This window comes from Colletotrichum phormii, assembly GCF_030913505.1.
Source record: "Colletotrichum phormii strain CBS 102054 chromosome Unknown BDP81scaffold_14, whole genome shotgun sequence".
Taxonomy (NCBI): Eukaryota; Fungi; Ascomycota; class Sordariomycetes; order Glomerellales; family Glomerellaceae; genus Colletotrichum; species Colletotrichum phormii.
Window position 1 is genome coordinate 391755 of NW_026851456.1, and position 15853 is coordinate 407607.

Genomic DNA, 15853 nt, shown 5'->3' on the forward strand with positions numbered 1-15853 from the left:
AGCAGGGCTGAAGAGTCTCTCGAATCCATTGTATGCCCCTCAAGACATTTATTTTTTGTCTATCGTCTAATGATCCGAACTTTTTTTTTGTTGCTATTCAGAATTCGCTTGCGCCATGTATGCAATGAAAAGGAAGAGATGCTGACACGCTCATGTGAAAGCCGCGCCGGGAAGAATTACTTTCCTCCTCTAGGGCCCTCAACATCCCGGCGCGACTCTCAAGTGCCAAAAGCCATGTCTTGAGAAAAGGAAAAAGACAGGACCTGACCTCATTTGGTCTTATAGTCCCGGAACTTTTCACGAATCTCAGCCTCCTCAAACTTCCTCGTATGCCGCTGCAGCATCGTCGCCCGCTCCTCCATCGTCATGCCAATCTGCTCACCGACCGGCACCAGGCACTTTGCCAGGTGCAGGTAGTCCTTCTGGAGCAGCTTGACCGTCACCATGAGGTAGTCGATATTGTGGAACACGAGCGCCTTTTCGCGAATGTACGTCTCCTTCTGCTGCAGGAAGGATGTGGGGTGATCGCGCCAGTGACGGCGGGGGTTGAGGTGATGCGATGTGTGGTATCCGTCATTGTAGCAGTAGCGGTTGCTCTGTGGGATATCATTGTCAGCGATCGTGCTTCTTGGCATGTGGGGGGAGGATCCATCTTGGCAAATGCTTACCGGCACATCAATCAGGGTGATGCTGGAGCGGAAGTCTGAATCCGGCTCGTCGGCGTCGACGAAGGCGTGTTGGCCCCAGTTACCGACCATCAGACCCAACCTCATGAGCGCGAGGGGCCCGAGGAAGACGAAGGTCGTTGCCTTGCTGTGGAGGCAGTACATGGTGTACAGGAAGGCGTAGTTGCCGAGCTCCCAGAATCCCGTCTTGAGGCCGTTCTTCGTCTGGCCCTTGCGGAAGAAGTACCGCGGCAGGTCAAACCAGACCAGGAAGATGAAGCGGCCAACGTAGTGCAGGAAGTGGAAGATATCGTCGCGCTGGTAGCGGATGGTGGACGACAAATCGTGGGGCCCGTTGCCCTCGACGTGGTGGTGCTTGACGTGGTGGTAAAAGTACGTGTTCCAGGTGTGGCCCATGAGCGGGTCGGTGATGTAGGGGAACGCGGCGTCGAAGAAGCGCAAGACGGACCAGTTCTTTGAGAGGATGCCGTTCATGTGGATGTGCTGGTGCATCATGAGGGTGTAGGTGCCGGTGAACCAGAACTGCATAATCATGTGCACGACGCCGTGGACGTAGTTGAAGTTCCGGAAGAGCATGATGGCGCTCGGTACTGAGAGGGTGAAGTAGAGGATGAGATGCGTGAGCATGATGACGTCTGTTTCGTGGCGGACGATTTTGCGCCCCCAGGCGACGTAGGGGACGATGACATTTTGATAGATGACGGCTGGGAGCTTGTGGGGGAGGTCGCGCAGGTCGAATGATGAGAAGACGGACGGCTCAAAGTCTTGGCTTGTTGCGTCGTTTAGGCCCTTTAGCTTGCGGATGTCCTTGGCGTCTCTCTGGGCTGAAACTCCGCGGCAGGCTGAATTTCTTTGTTAATTGAGATGCTCGCCGAAAAATAACGAGACGATGTTGGATGAGGGGGGTGAGTGGGAAAACGCATGAGTGAGAGTGAGAGTGAAAGTGAGATGGGGTAAGACAAAAGGGGAATGGAAAAGCTAGCTCACGTTCATCATCCTTAGACTTCTCACCCAAGGATTCCTGACTGGCATACCCCTCGTCGCCATCGGTGGGTGCGAGATGTTTGTCGTCGTAGCGTTCGATGTCGTCGATAAGGTTCTGCAGAACGATAGTATCGTGAACCGTCAGGTCTGGGGCGACGATGAGATTACTCATTGCATGTGTGGATTTGGAACAAAAGTCGCGGATCTCAAGTCTCAATTGCCAAGGCCCCGCGCGACGAGAAGGAGTATATTGAGAGGCGGAAGAACGGAAAGAGAAGGAGGAGCGGCGGTCAAACAAATGAAATCCCGTCTGCTCAACCCATTTGAATCTGGACGAGGACAGGTAAGAAAGGGATTTTTTTTAGGGGCTTCAAAACGGGGAAAGAATCCAAAATAAAAAAGTGGGAAGACACGATGCCGTTAAAGGAGGTGACCAGTGCTTTATTACGGGGTACCCAATCTCTTCAACCCATGTCGCGTTTCCGTTTCGCTTGCACTGGGAAACCGGCAGTGTCTCCAAAAGTCACTGACTAACCGCAATAGAACCTCATGCTCCCCCAATGCTTCTTCTTCCAGGAGACTGTTTTCCGAAGGGAGCACGAGCTCTGTCTTTTGGAGTTTCTGATTGGCTCGGAATTCGGTTCTGCCTCTGTCAATTGGGGGGTTTTTTTTTTGTTCCTTTCCGTCTTCACCCCAAAGAAAAAAGCATGTGCCAAAGCTCTGAAAACAGCCATTTGCGACACCTTGACAGAGACTCGAGAGACCGTGGCTGCATGATAGATCGAAGTCACTTTTGCAATCAAAACCACATTGTTGTAGGAACTCAATTCCTCCACAGAAGATATCGATTTTTCCAATTTTTCCAATTTTTCCATTTGAGAGAGAAAACAAAAGGCGGTCAGACAATATCGGCGTGTGAGGTCCTGTTAGTGCAGGACTTTTCACCAGTGTCGCGCATTTCTCACCTCAAGTGTCGCGTCATTCCAACAAAGCGCAGCAAGGAGCTTGAGAGATAATAAACCCAATGGGAACCAACAATTGGAGCCAAGATCGGCAAAATTTCCCTTCCCATCTGATTTCCCATTTTCTTCAGCCTCTCCAGCCAACGGGCTGCATCAGTGCATGGCCAACTTTCCTCTCCTTTTCCTGCATGCGCAACCACAATTGCCCTGCTCGAACCCCCGCACAACCCAGTTCTAGAGCGTCACTAACCACTAGCAGGCAACCGGGGGGGGCGAAAGCTTGCGTTGACAGCGTGGGTGGGTACTTTTGGACCCTGAATCGATACCCTGAAGCAGTGAAGGTGAAACAGGCAGATTGCACAGCTCGAAGTTGTGGGAACATGGATCGAATGCGACAATATGCTCACAGATAACCGATAGCCAGGGGCTCTGCATAGAAGCACAGACAGCCAGCCTGCCGTAACGTGTACGAGTATCTAACGCCTTTGGATCTCGACAGCTGTACGTCGTATCTTGTACGAGAGAGATGATCAAAAGTTGCTGGACCAATTGGAACTCTGCCCTTTGAATTTGGAACCTTGATGTTTAAGCTTGTCCCAGCCGATGAGCCCCAACCACCGAGTACACTGTACACTATCTCCGAGATTGAACATGGGCACCTCGCGGCTCCAGCACTTTTTTGGCGCGCGCTCACCGGTCCGGCTCGTAATTGCACGGGCCGATGCACTCGCCTGGATGACTCTTCCACCGCAACGAATCCTCAGAACACGTGATGCGAGCGAAGTATTCTCCTCGACAAGTCGTATTCCTTACATCTGAAGAAAGCTGTACGTCCTTTTGTTACCAGACGTTAAATACATCATCATCATCATTATCATCATCGAAGAAAGCTGTTAACCAGATAACATCGAGCGCTAGATGGCATTGGTGTACATGTTCTCAAGTTGTTCTCTAATATTTCTAGTTCCCTTTTTAATTTGAAAATTCAAATAGGGATGAATCATCGTCCGTTTTGCTGATACCCCCGATAGAAGTGCGTACGCATTTAGCAACGCCAGTACACCTACCTTAGCATGGTGGGATAATCCTCAAATTGCTCAACGTACGGCGAAGTCGATAGCTTGTTCTTCTGACGATCATCAAGCAAATCTAGCCAAAACAGAAGAGGCGGTCTGACCCAGTTCCTGACCCAGATCGACGGATTATCGGCAAGTCAAAAAGCGCCCTTCGTCTTGGTCGCGACAAACCGGCCGTGGGATCTGGACGAGGCATTCCACCGTCGGTTACCGCATAAGATTCTCTTCAAGCTTCCCGACGAGGAATGCCGCCGGCGTATCCCATCGAGTGCCAGATAGCTCCATTTTTGCCAAGGGCGGGGTAGAGCCAATAGGGACTTGTGAATCTGTCGAGTCAACCAATAGGGTAACAGTACCTCTGTTCCCAATATATTTTGGGTATGCCATAGGTACCAGCAATCTCCCTTGGTACATAAAGCTACATTACAGTCTAAGCAGCCCTTCCGCGTCCCTTTCTTCTGTATGAGGCTATTCCTAGATATCTCAGCTAGGGTCTGGCGGGCCCTTAATGCTTACTTATTACTACAGTACGAACAAAGTGAATTAGCCCCCCTTGATCCCTTCCTGTGGTTTTCCCATGGAATAGAGGTATTCCTTTTGTCTGTAGCCCGTCTAGGCCGTGACCGGAGGTTCGTGGGGCCGGACTGTTGCCGCGTCACAGCGCTCTGGCGTACAGCTTGTATTACAAGCAGTAGTAAGGTCTTCTGGAAGGACCTCAACTACTATACAGCTGCGTACAGAAGTAATAGAGGTATCAGAATCACTAGAAGACATCGCAGCATCAATCAAAATGGTAGTAATAGTAGCGATAACAGGTAAAAGAGCATAGAGGTAAATGACGTATCGTCAAGTACCCCTTTCAATGCGGGGTAATAATGGGTAAATAGTGGGTATCTTGAGCCTTGGCAAAAATGGAGCTATCTGGCACTCGATGGGATACTCTGGACGTTCCTGAACAAGGATGACCTCGACGACGATGTTGACGTCACCAAGTTGGCGAAACAAACCGCAGGTTACTCTGGATCTGATCTGCGCAGTGTATGCGCCCAGGCAGCGCTGATGTGGTCCCTGGAGAATGTGAAACTTGAACACCCCGAGCGTAAGCTGAGGTTGAAACGTAAACATTTTGCAAGAGTTACCGGCAAGATTCGACCAAGCAATGCGCCACAAGCATCATGTCAAATGCAAGAGTTTGTGGACAGATTCAATCCAACCTTTAAGGAAGTAAAAAGTGTTCTGAATATAGAGAAGGGCCTCGACGCAGCGTCCGAACGTAGGAAGTCAAGAGCACGTATCTTGAAGGCTTTTCATTTATGTTTTGGGGGTAAAAACGCTTAGGCGATCCAAGACAGAAATTTTATCATACAGCCTAGGCACGAATCAGGCAAGTTGTAATTAGATTCGATTAGATGTTTAGTAAAGAGTGTTTATTAAAAAGCCCACTTCATGACGACTCACAGCACGTACTTCAGTTAATGTAAAATTTTCATGGGTTGGGCAGCCCGAATAGCACCTGCAATAGGGGATATCACAAACACTTTGCTGACATTCTCAGAACTTGCTGTTGGAGCAAACGTAACAGTGGTCTACCATGTTGAAAAAGAGACCAGTCTCACTGCTAAGTGAGGAAGAAGTGAACCACCAAGCACTGGGAACTGAAGGCCGCATACGGCGCAAAGTAGTCTTTGTAATCACGATACAATGTGTCATAGACTCCAGGAACGAGTCCGGTCCTGGATCCAGCAGCTTCTCCCTCCGTTTCCGAAGACCCCTTTCCGAAACAAGCCATGCTCATCACAACTACTTACAAAATTCGAGATATCTGGGACAGAATCATACCGAGTGCCTCATCTCCAGCTGTCAGGCCGGCTCAAGGCATCCACTAGTCTCATGACTTGGAACGCTCCTCAATCTGAGCAGCCTCGATATTTGCCTCGTATTTCTCGTCGGTGATAGAGGGAGACCTGGCACGACCAGGGGCTACCACAGCCCTACCTCTCATTTGAGCCCACACTGTCTTGTGGGTGGGTTGCGTGAATAGAGCGTCCATGTCCTCAAGGGTCAGGCCTAGGCACATCCTGATTAGCAATCATACTGGCTGTCATATAGCGAATAAACATACCCTTGGTTTCTGGCACAAAGAAGAATGCCCAGATTCCCATGAGCATCAATATGCTGCTGAAGAAGAAGTACGCGCCGTAGCCCAGGTCGGAAATCATATAGGGTGTGGAGCGAGCGATGATGAAGCTTCCGAGCCAGGTTGTGGCGGTTGTGATAGAGACTGCCAGCATTCTGATTTCCAGCGTCTGCACTTCAGAAGCGTAAAGCCAAGTGATCCCTTGCCACGTTGCGCAGATGATGAGCTGTGATCATAGTGTTAGTGCTGTTCTTACAGTGTGTATCACGGCATGAAGTGACTTACTCCATTAATGTATACACAAGCCATGGCGAGATAGCCCCAGCCATCCCGGGTGACCTCGCCTGCTGCGGCAGCTGTAGTGGGGTCTGCTTTCTACAGATGTTGTCAGTACCAAAGTTTGAAGGAGGCCATCTGGCTTCGACCATTTATCTCGAGACAGAACAGCCAGGAAGGAATCGTCAGTTACCATGACATAGCCCCCAATATACCACATCGGAATGCACCCGAGTGCAGATCCCCACAACAAACCCTTTCGTCGGCCGACTCTCTCAGCAACCCAGAAGGTGAAGAGGAACATTCCAAAGGTCTTTGCGATGCCGTAGAAACCAGTAGAAAAGAGCTTCGTTGATGTTCCAGTGATCCCAAGACTCTCGAAAATCCCTTGAATGATGTTAATGATTTGCTATTCAATCAGGGGAAGTATTGTACGGACGAGGCGCGTAGTATGTGATTATATTAACTCCTATTTTCGGCTTTAGTCAGACATTGCAGTCGAAAAAAGGGGTGTAGATACATACCAGTGAAACTCTGAAGGAACATGAGCGCCATGCCTAAGCCCATACGGTTGCGAATGCCCTTTTGGAAGAGCTTTTGGAACATTTGCTTCTTCGTCATGCGTTGAGACGTGCGCTGCTCGACCTGGGTGCGGATATCGTTCATCTCACGACGAATGTACTCGTGATCGGCCGGCAGGCCACGAATCTGAGTCAAAATTCTCTCTGCAGAGTCAAAGTGGTCACCACGAGCGAGCCAACGGGGAGATTCTGGGCACCAGATCATGCCTAGCGCAAGTCCCAGGCCTGGCACTAGCTGAATTCCGAGAGGTACGATCCACTGGGCTCTTGAGTTGACATCAATCGTCCTGTCAGTCGCATACTGTAATTCTCAAGTCAGCTCTGAATCCTGCCTCTGAGAATATTGCGAGGAGTGTGCCTACATTAATCCAGAAGCCCAACATGCCGCCTCCCTGGGAGGCTATTTCGAAGATGCCGACTAGTCGACCACGGATCGAAGGCGGGGCTGTCTCTGCGATGTAAACGGGGACTGTCAATGATGATCCGCCGATACCCAAACCAGCAATAGCACGACCTGCGTATATCAGGTTCAGGTTTCCGCTGGCTGCTGTCATGATGGTGCCACCGATGAGAAACACGGTTCCGGCGAGCATGACGGTTTTCCTGCGACCGAATTTCTCGGCGATGGGGAATGTGAGGAGAGAACCAAAAAAGCAGCCGGCCTAGAATTTCCATGTCAACTCAGTGACAACATAAATGTGTTCTTTCGAGTATGCACATACCTGGAATGTTGAGACGATGTTGCCCTGGATGGTATCACGGGTGGTCGTGCTAACTTCGTCGAGGTGGAAATCACGTCGGAACGAGTCCAGTGCCATGGTTCCTCCGATGACAGCAGTATCATATCCCACTGAAAGCTCGAGTCAGTAAATGACCTACAAAGATTTAGGGTGACCTTAGGCTCGCCCCGGTTGTTTCTGGAGCCTTGCCAGTCGCGAGTTTGTACGGTGCTGTCCACAAGAGGTGGCATAGTATGCCCAGAGAGGCATGATTTGTCTCCCTGTTTTCAAGGAACTGTAATGAATGATTTGGAGAAGAAACGTACTAGCCAAAGCCGACATGCTGGCAACTAAGGCGATCAAGTGGATGCGCCAGTTCCGCACCTCTGGGGGATCTAGCGTCCCGGACGCGTGGGTGCTGAAGAAGCCCATGTTGGGCTTTGTGAGTCAAAATGCCGATGGTACCAGTAGAGTGAGTTATTGAGTATGGCGAAGCCGGAGCGCAACACGCGGGAGGGATGGCGGAACAACCTGAGAGTTGTGTAGGAAAGGGACCCGGCAGAACAATTCATCGTGGGGACCCGGCGGGGAGGCAAGCTTTATCTAGACCAGCATGACGTCCCACCCTACAATAAGCTTGAACTGCACTCCATCGAATGGAAAGCTCATGTTTGGAACAGCTTTGTGGAACGGTCGAGGATCGGCGGTGTTTACCCCGCGAGACCCCCATGGGGAAAAACTGGGTGGTAGTCGTTTAAACTTGCCTGGGACCCGTAACAAAGAGTCGGGTTTGTGGAGGGGATAACAGAAGAGGTTCATCCTCCCGGTCCAACCAACCATTCATCAGTAATGAATGTGATCACATCTTGCCCCTGCACAATTGGACAGACTGGGCAGCAAACACTTGGCGTCAGCAGATGTGTGGAGTAGCCAAGAAAGGCTCCAAAGAGGGGGGTAGAGGGCGCACGAAATGTGCATCTCTCTTCATGTCTTTTGGCTTACTTTTCCGCGTTGACTTGAATATTTCTTGACAGAAACCCTGGGCTACTTCCGCCATTCACCACTCCCAAACGCAAGTGTGCCAAGTTTTCTTCCGTTGCACTTACTTACACAGCCCACTGACTACCTATAGTATGCATAATCCACGCGAGAATGAGGGGTAACAACGTCCAAGATATAAGCTCCAGCAGAAATATTAGAAAGGAAGAAAGCATGGGCTGTAATGGTTGATGGTAAGGATGAATGTCCTGATACTTCTGTCATGTTAGGCGTTATTTCCTTTCTATTCACATCGGCTTGAGTAGCAGGAGACTTATATGCACGACCTTATCCATGGCCTTTGCCTTCAAAGAGCCAGTTAACCGGACTGTTGGTCAACTTTTTCGTATCTGCTTCAATGCAACGGATACCTAGACTTTCCCAACGAAATTATTGTACGAGATTTAGGGTCAGAACCATGGAAAGGCCAGCTAAGTAATACGCTAGTTTAAAAGGAATGCCGAGACGATAACATACGGGGAGAACCGGACGCATTGAGTCGAATGTGCATCCAAGTTGATATAATGAGCTGAAACCCGACGTATGATTACCGAGAGCGACCTCAGATCCCAAAGAACCGGAAGGTGCAAGATGGCATTTCTTCCCTGGAGTTGGATCAAGGTAGGGGTGACAAGCCATGACGGGACCGGGGTAATCCCCCCGTCTGGCAGTTCATCTGTACCCGGCGCGGGCCTGGATCTACCCCCCAACCTCCTCATCGGTAGTCAAGTTTGAGTCCCGAGACCACGCGAGCCGCTGCGCTGTCACTAAGCGGCTCCATGAGGAACCACTCATAACCCCCGATGACCTCGGCGGAACAGCCCAAAACTGCTGATGGCTTCTTGGTCTGGCTTGGCTCCTGTCTATCTCGTATGCGCCGCGTCGCCCCAGATCTCACTGGCATGCAGGGCTGTTTCTGCGGCGAGATGCTTCTCGGGCTCCCAATACTCAAAACTTCCATGTCTATCTATCCATAAACCGCCAGCAGCGCTCATGTGATGTTACGGCACATACAGAGAGACTCCCCACATTGAAGGAATCTCCATTATTTCAGTCGCTGACGCCGAATCATTTCACCACCACTCAACTTGATTCGTGACATCGTCGACTTAGGAATATCGGCTATACCTTCCAGACTGCTGGGTATCATACATTTCCACAATTTTAGCTGTGCTCAGCCACCCCCGGCCTGGGGTTCAAGGCCCCCGTGAAGCTAGTGATGGAGGACTGGACGACTTGGCGCGGAATTCTCACCGGTCACGGGGGTGCTTTTCCGTCGGTTGACCAGTCCATCTCATCATCGAACTTTTCATTCAACGCGAGAAAATTGCACTCAAATTGAGTCTTGCATTGAAGCACGATATCTTAGACCGGCGTCGCAGGACATCAGGGATTTCCATGAGTGACTCAACTTCAAAGTTAGGGTCAGATTGCATTATTTAGATATTGGCGCGGGGATGAGAATACCAAGTCTTCAAAATAAGATAAAGATCACGTATCACGACTCTCTGGACAGGTTGAGTTGGGTTAGGTTCAAAGTGGCTGATGTATTTTAGTGGTGGCGCATGGCGCTACACCCCGCGGCCTACATCTGCAATGCTCCGAATGAAGTCAACCACGTTATTGGCTGTCACACACAGTCGGACAACTTCCGTGAGGGGCATAGACGGCTCGAAAATCAAAGGTTGAACATCTGATCAAAGAATATCGATATGAGAGGCACTCAGAGTTTCGCTGTCGGTTTGATCTGCCGTGTGATTGCGTCTTGTCGACATAAGATCTGTGCCACATTAGCGATCATGAATCTTCAACTCTGTTAACTCTCATCCGATTCCCGTCGTCTGTTTTTGGCCTCTGTTGAGTGGTGCTCGTTGTAAGCTCAGGAAAACGACGAGCTATTGTTTACTTTGGAATCGTATCATGACCGGAATTCGAAGCTAATGATTGTATGTGTCCTGAGCTGACAACATCAAGATAGACACAAGAGATCTGCCATGTCCACTCCTTCCAACTGTGGCTTGTGGGGGGGAAGTCCATCCTCAAAGACTCGGGAGATGCGTTCATGCTTGGCCTCTAGAAAGTGCGCTAGAATCTCCATAGCTGTTCGAGTTGGCATTACTAACATCGGTCTGGAAACTGACTCTTAAGACCACCGAGCGGTGCAGAACATTTGGACGTACGAGTCAGCCGAAAATTTTCAGGGGGAGGAATTTGACCCCCTCCGCGACCCCCCACATCGTGGAGTTGAAAGGGGGGGAAATATCCCCGCGCTCCATTCCCCCAGCTTTGGACAGAACATTGCGCGCTCATCCACACACTCCAAGCCAGCGCAGCAACGACCACACCAAACCATTACAGGCAGGCAGACAAGGCAGTGCGAGCAACAGTCAGTGGCAGTAGGGAAAAACTTGAAGGGGGCCAAAGGGAGAGGATGTCCGCCACTGCCAAAGAGCCCGCACGCGATCGCAACCGCCAGCATGCAGGAGAATAGTGGGACGTCGGCTCTGCCAAGTTACTCCCGACCAGCGAGAAGATCGGTCAGGTCCAGGGAAGGGTGTTTGACTTGCAAGTAAGTTTCTCTCATATATTTTGCCCTGGCTGCCTTGAGACTCCGGTCCGGCCGCCGATGTTACGATCCTCGGGCAATCTCCCGACGGCGCTGCCGAGGGGATTCAGCCAACGACCCGACATCACCAGCAAGACTCCTTACCGAAGAATGATCATCTCGCTGACGCTCGACCCACAGACGCCGCAAAGTCAAATGTGATGAGAGTCGGCCTCGGTGCAGTCATTGCGAGCGCTTGAACCTTGAGTGCAAGTGGCGGCCACAACCGAGCAGTTTCGCCGCCCACGCAATGCTAGCAGCCGCGGGGTCCTCCGGATCTGGTCGTAGTCCGGCTATCCCGTCCCATGCTACCGATGCCTCCGTGTCGCCGGCGGCGTCCGTGTTCCAGCCTATGCAGGCCGTCGATGAGATATTCGACTATGCCAACTTCTTGTGGGATGCTGGCGATGCCTGGCAGCAGGTTAACCCAGAACCTGGTCAGCAGATGAGCCTTGATGGGCAAGTTCTTGTGAGACATCCTTTACTCAAACTCAGTCTCGTCTCGTGGACTCATGATACTGACTATCCACAGAGAAATCAGTTCGGGGGCCAGCCTCTTGGAAGCCGGCCACCGCCACTAATGAGTAGCCCACCCAATCTCACCTTCCCAGATCGAACGGCTATGGATGAGCTGCCAGACCCATCGCCAATTCCGGATGCTAGCAGTCAGTCAGAGCAGGCTATGGCATTGCAGGTTCCGACTGAGGATGATAGACTCATGGACTACTTTAGCCGTGTCGTCGTTCCCCCTATCCTTGCTGAGGTAGAGACGCAGAAGAAGTGGCTGGCCGTTCGACAGGTTGTCGTCGATATGGCGGGCGCGTCACAGATGGTCAAGTGGTCGGTACTTGCTTTCTCGAACCTGATGCTATCGCGGCGCGAAGGATCTTGGCTGGCAAGTCCGGAGGATCATTATCAGAAAGCCGTGTCAGAAGTGGCTACCTGCGGGGATGAGTCGTCGCCCGCTACCGACAACCCGAGCTCACGCAGGGAACACCTCCTCGCGACACTCTTCTTCCTAAGTTATGTCGACATCCTCCGAGGTCAGATCAAGGCTGCAGACTCATTCCTCAAACGGGCCTATGGGCTATTCCAGCAAGGAGAGAAGAGCAGCTTTGCCGCTATCGAGAAGCAATTTCTCCAGTGGATGCGCTTACTCGATGCCCGTGCCGTTTCCGCCGGGGGGCAGGGCTTGCTCCTCTCCAAAGACGACGAGCTGCTTCTAGTCGAAGCATCACCAGCCAGCTTCGATGGAGGGGGCGCCGACTCAACAAGGGAAGATTTCGGAGACGGTGATATTGAGGATGTACTATTCCAAGTCCTGTACCAGCCCGGAATCGTCTTCTTCCAAAAGGTCCAGAGCTTTATGGGTCGGATATCAAAGATCGATCCTTGGCATAGGTCACGTGGTACCGTCGAGGATGAGACAGAGGTCATGAACATCGGGGCCGCCATCGCAGCAGATCTGCGGACCTTGTACGAGCAGCGGCCCCCGCTCATGGACTATGCCGTGGCGGGGAAACTGACGGAGCCTCACGTTTCACAGCACCTCGCGTTTGTCATCACGCGTGCCTTTCGAACCTATCTTGCCAACTATCACGCAAGTAAAGTCCACCTACATAGAGTGGCATACAAATCGTTTCCGCTGACTAAAGAAGCCAACGAGGCTCTCAATCAGATTCGACGTCTGGCTCGACTACTGGTAGATTCGCTGGATGCAGACAACTCATTACCGGTCAACATGCTCTGGCCTCTGCTAATGCTGGGGTCGGAAGAGCAAGACCCCCAGGAGAGGATATGGATCAAGACCCAGATATTGCGAATGGAAAGCGTTGCCGGCAATGCAAAGATAACAGCTCAGGTCCTAGAGGAGGTACAAGCTAGGCAGGATGCTGAGAAGGTCCGGGTTGACATTCGATCCGTTATGCACGCCATCTTCAACTCATGTTTTGCCATCGTCTGAGCTGCCTTCAACCGCTTCAGCAGACCCCATCACCGATCTCTACTTGCCCAATCGGTCTTCGCGAGCTGTCTTAAGTCGAAACTCTCCCCTTGGATAGCTCTGCATTGGAAGCGTTCGCTCGCGTCGTAGCTAGCTCAAGTCGCGGGAAGCATTAGATACCCCTTTTATTGTTCACCTCAATCAAATCAACTTCACCATACTATGCTACATCTACGTCTCCATTAATTCATGAATTTCTCTCCCACGCCACCGGAGCCGTTCTCTTCCTAGCTAGAGAGCTAGATCCCGAGCTGACAAGCTGCGTGATCAGATCCATCGGCTGCAACCGACGGGCGACACTAGCGTACCCGACAAGTGTGGATCCCGATCGGAAGGCCCACATCCGGCCGCGACACCGATCCACTCCGATCGGTTACTCTCTGCTCCCAGGTGCTTTGTCCGAATCCGACATGGTTTCCTGGAAAAGTCTGGAGTTCTCCAACCAGATGACCTTGACATTGTGGCCCGTGGGGAAGACGGAGTAAGCAGGCCACGACTCATGACCCTGTCCGCTTCCTGAGACTCCAACTCCACAACAAACCCGTCCTGCATGCTCGGTTCATGCCCGTGGGGAAGGTCGGCTTGTCGGAAACATGCCACCTTGAAGAGCCCCGCGCCTCAATGCCCACCGCGGGGTTGAGCGCTCCGAGCCACGGAGTTCAGGAGATACTTGTATCGACTGTTGCCATTCAAAACTGTTGGTCCTCTTTGCTGGTTATTCCAAGTTTCCAACCGATACGCCAAACTCTCTTGCGTCTACTTTGCCAACTTCATCCCACTTCCCATCACAACTTTCACGATGGCTGCTAAGACTTTCCCCGCCGGTATCCACGTGCCGAGTTTGACCTGGTTTGGCAACGATGCCAGCCAAGAGATCGACTGGGACGTGCAGACCAAGCACCTGGAGTTCCTGGTGAAGTCTGGCCTCCACGGAGGTAAGTAGCAATCCACAACCAGAATCCTCGACAAAGCCAAATCTGACAAGTGTCGCAGTGGTACTTGCCGGAACCAACGGTGAGGCTGTTACCCTCACCAACGAGGAGAAGACCAGACTCGTCCAGGCCACAAGAGAGGTTGCCGTCAAGGCCGGCCGCCCCGACCTCACCATCACCATGGGCTGCGGTGGCCAGTCCACTCGCGCTGTCATCGACGAGACCAAGCTCGCCAAGGCCGCTGGCGCTGACTACGCCCTCGTTCTCGTCCCCAGCTACTTCCACTTCGCTATGAACGAGGAGGCCATCGTCGGCTTCTTCGAGGAGCTCGCCGACGCCAGCCCCATCCCCATCATCATCTACAACTTTCCAGGTGTCGCTGCCGGCCTGGACGTCAACTCTGACATGCTCTCTCGCCTGGGCAAGCACGCCAACATCGTCGGTGTCAAGCTCACCTGCGGTGGTATCGCCAAGGTTGCCCGCGTCCGCGCCGAGTTCGACCCCTCCGAGTTCTTCGCCCTCGCGGGTCAGAGCGATTGGCTCGTGCCCGCCATGTCTGTCGGCAGCAACGGTACCATCACCGGCGTCGCCAACCTTTTCCCCAAGTACTGCATCAAGATCTTTGACCTCTACAACGCCGGCAAGATCCAGGAGGCATCCGCTGCTCAGCTCAAGCTGGCTCAGATGGAGTGGGCTTTCGGCAAGGGCGGCATCAACGGCACCAAGTGGGTTGTTGCCAAGTCGCACGGATACCCCTTGACCAGTTGCCACTGCAGACGCCCCTACCCTCAGTACACCGACGAGAAGAAGCAGGCCTGGATATCGGACTTGGTTGCGCCTTTGGCTGTCGAGGAGGCCAAGCTCAACTAGAGAGCTGGTTTGAGTTCATTTGCGGGGCTACGACTACGTTTTATGAAGTGGTGCATATAATGGCATGGACAGGCGTTTAGGTAACTTTGGTTAGAATGGCACAAAAGCTTTGTCAGAAAATATCAAGACTTGCTTAGTCTTCACAGCAAGGATAATTGGATGGCTTTGATCATATCAAATCGATGCATTGTTGATGGGTGCAAGTGAAATGTCTCATGTCGACCAACTCGTTACCAAATTGCGCGAACAAGCATTGAAGGTGGGGGAAATTTTGAGTATATTGATCAGGTAATGAATGAAAGACTATCGATCTATACATGAAATGACTGACGAAACCCCTCTGGGTAAGTGATGGCAAGTTCTCCGTAGAGTGGCTAGGAAGAATTGCAGATGGAAGTCAGATGAGAAGTTGCACAAGGCATGTCGCCAGCAGCCTGGCCATTGAACGTGACCACCAAAACTTGCAGGCTCTGGGTACGGAGGGTGGTCAAAGCATACGAGTTGCTGGCTCCTATTCATTCTGTTGGGCAGCGATTATCAGGTAGGGGGTCAATGGGATGTATTGATGAGTATGAAGAACGAGTGGCTATGGGAATATCCCGACTATCTATATAGTGAGTGGAAGACCCTTTATACTGGCATATCCTTGGCAAACTTAGTCATGCTTGGGTAAGACCATATTGTTTCATAGGCATAGTGTGACAATCGTTTAACGAGTGTACTGGGATGGGCCTGACAGTTCTGAAAAAGCTGCAGAAGAGCTTCTACGACGTAATCGAAACCATTACGATTGCTTTCTTCACCTTTGTTGTCGACGAAGGCTTGCCACCGCAACAAAGATGGATTTATCAGACACTCTTACTGCAGTCTCGACAAACTCTCAGCAACAAGATATATCCTTGGACTTATCTCAATGCTTTTCTCGCTTGGTATTTTCCGAACATCAACTTTCATGCATACACCTTAGCCATCTTCGCCGACAGTC

At 51.5% G+C, this 15853-nt stretch overlaps 6 protein-coding genes across 6 annotated transcripts; 3 read left to right on the forward strand and 3 right to left on the reverse strand.

Annotated features, from left to right (window-relative positions):
- Positions 1 to 269: 269 nt before the first annotated feature.
- BDP81DRAFT_462478 (fatty acid desaturase) lies at positions 270 to 1842 on the reverse strand (the record flags this gene model as incomplete). Its single annotated transcript, XM_060593905.1, has 3 exons — positions 270 to 596; positions 669 to 1528; positions 1674 to 1842. The coding sequence occupies 3 exons, from the start codon at positions 1840 to 1842 to the stop codon at positions 270 to 272; spliced, it is 1356 nt and encodes a 451-aa protein (XP_060443280.1).
- A 1953-nt stretch (positions 1843 to 3795) lies between these two features.
- On the forward strand, positions 3796 to 4920 carry BDP81DRAFT_277066 (P-loop containing nucleoside triphosphate hydrolase protein; the record flags this gene model as incomplete). Its single annotated transcript, XM_060582976.1, has 3 exons — positions 3796 to 3976; positions 4023 to 4036; positions 4669 to 4920. Coding segments are annotated over 3 exons (447 nt in total), but the record flags the coding sequence as incomplete, so codon positions are not given.
- Positions 4921 to 5096: 176 nt separating this feature from the next.
- Positions 5097 to 8132, reverse strand: BDP81DRAFT_431744 (general substrate transporter). Its single transcript, XM_060590704.1, has 9 exons — positions 7748 to 8132; positions 7425 to 7552; positions 7065 to 7364; positions 6646 to 7003; positions 6561 to 6590; positions 6315 to 6508; positions 6131 to 6220; positions 5831 to 6071; positions 5097 to 5775 (listed from the first exon to the last, which is right to left on the reverse strand). The coding sequence occupies exons 1-9, from the start codon at positions 7851 to 7853 to the stop codon at positions 5597 to 5599; spliced, it is 1626 nt and encodes a 541-aa protein (XP_060443282.1). The 5' UTR covers positions 7854 to 8132; the 3' UTR covers positions 5097 to 5596.
- A 41-nt stretch (positions 8133 to 8173) lies between these two features.
- BDP81DRAFT_431749 (uncharacterized protein) lies at positions 8174 to 9086 on the reverse strand. Its single transcript, XM_060590705.1, has 5 exons — positions 8915 to 9086; positions 8726 to 8854; positions 8554 to 8653; positions 8424 to 8493; positions 8174 to 8310 (listed from the first exon to the last, which is right to left on the reverse strand). The coding sequence occupies exons 2-5, from the start codon at positions 8753 to 8755 to the stop codon at positions 8265 to 8267; spliced, it is 246 nt and encodes an 81-aa protein (XP_060443283.1). The 5' UTR covers positions 8756 to 8854; positions 8915 to 9086; the 3' UTR covers positions 8174 to 8264.
- Positions 9087 to 10936: 1850 nt separating this feature from the next.
- BDP81DRAFT_462480 (fungal-specific transcription factor domain-containing protein) lies at positions 10937 to 13027 on the forward strand (the record flags this gene model as incomplete). Its single annotated transcript, XM_060593906.1, has 3 exons — positions 10937 to 11028; positions 11206 to 11533; positions 11597 to 13027. The coding sequence occupies 3 exons, from the start codon at positions 10937 to 10939 to the stop codon at positions 13025 to 13027; spliced, it is 1851 nt and encodes a 616-aa protein (XP_060443284.1).
- A 741-nt stretch (positions 13028 to 13768) lies between these two features.
- Positions 13769 to 14965, forward strand: BDP81DRAFT_51260 (dihydrodipicolinate synthetase). Its single transcript, XM_060595798.1, has 2 exons — positions 13769 to 14001; positions 14060 to 14965. Exons 1-2 carry the CDS (start codon positions 13866 to 13868, stop codon positions 14866 to 14868), a joined length of 945 nt encoding a protein of 314 aa, XP_060443285.1. The 5' UTR covers positions 13769 to 13865; the 3' UTR covers positions 14869 to 14965.
- Positions 14966 to 15853: the final 888 nt, after the last annotated feature.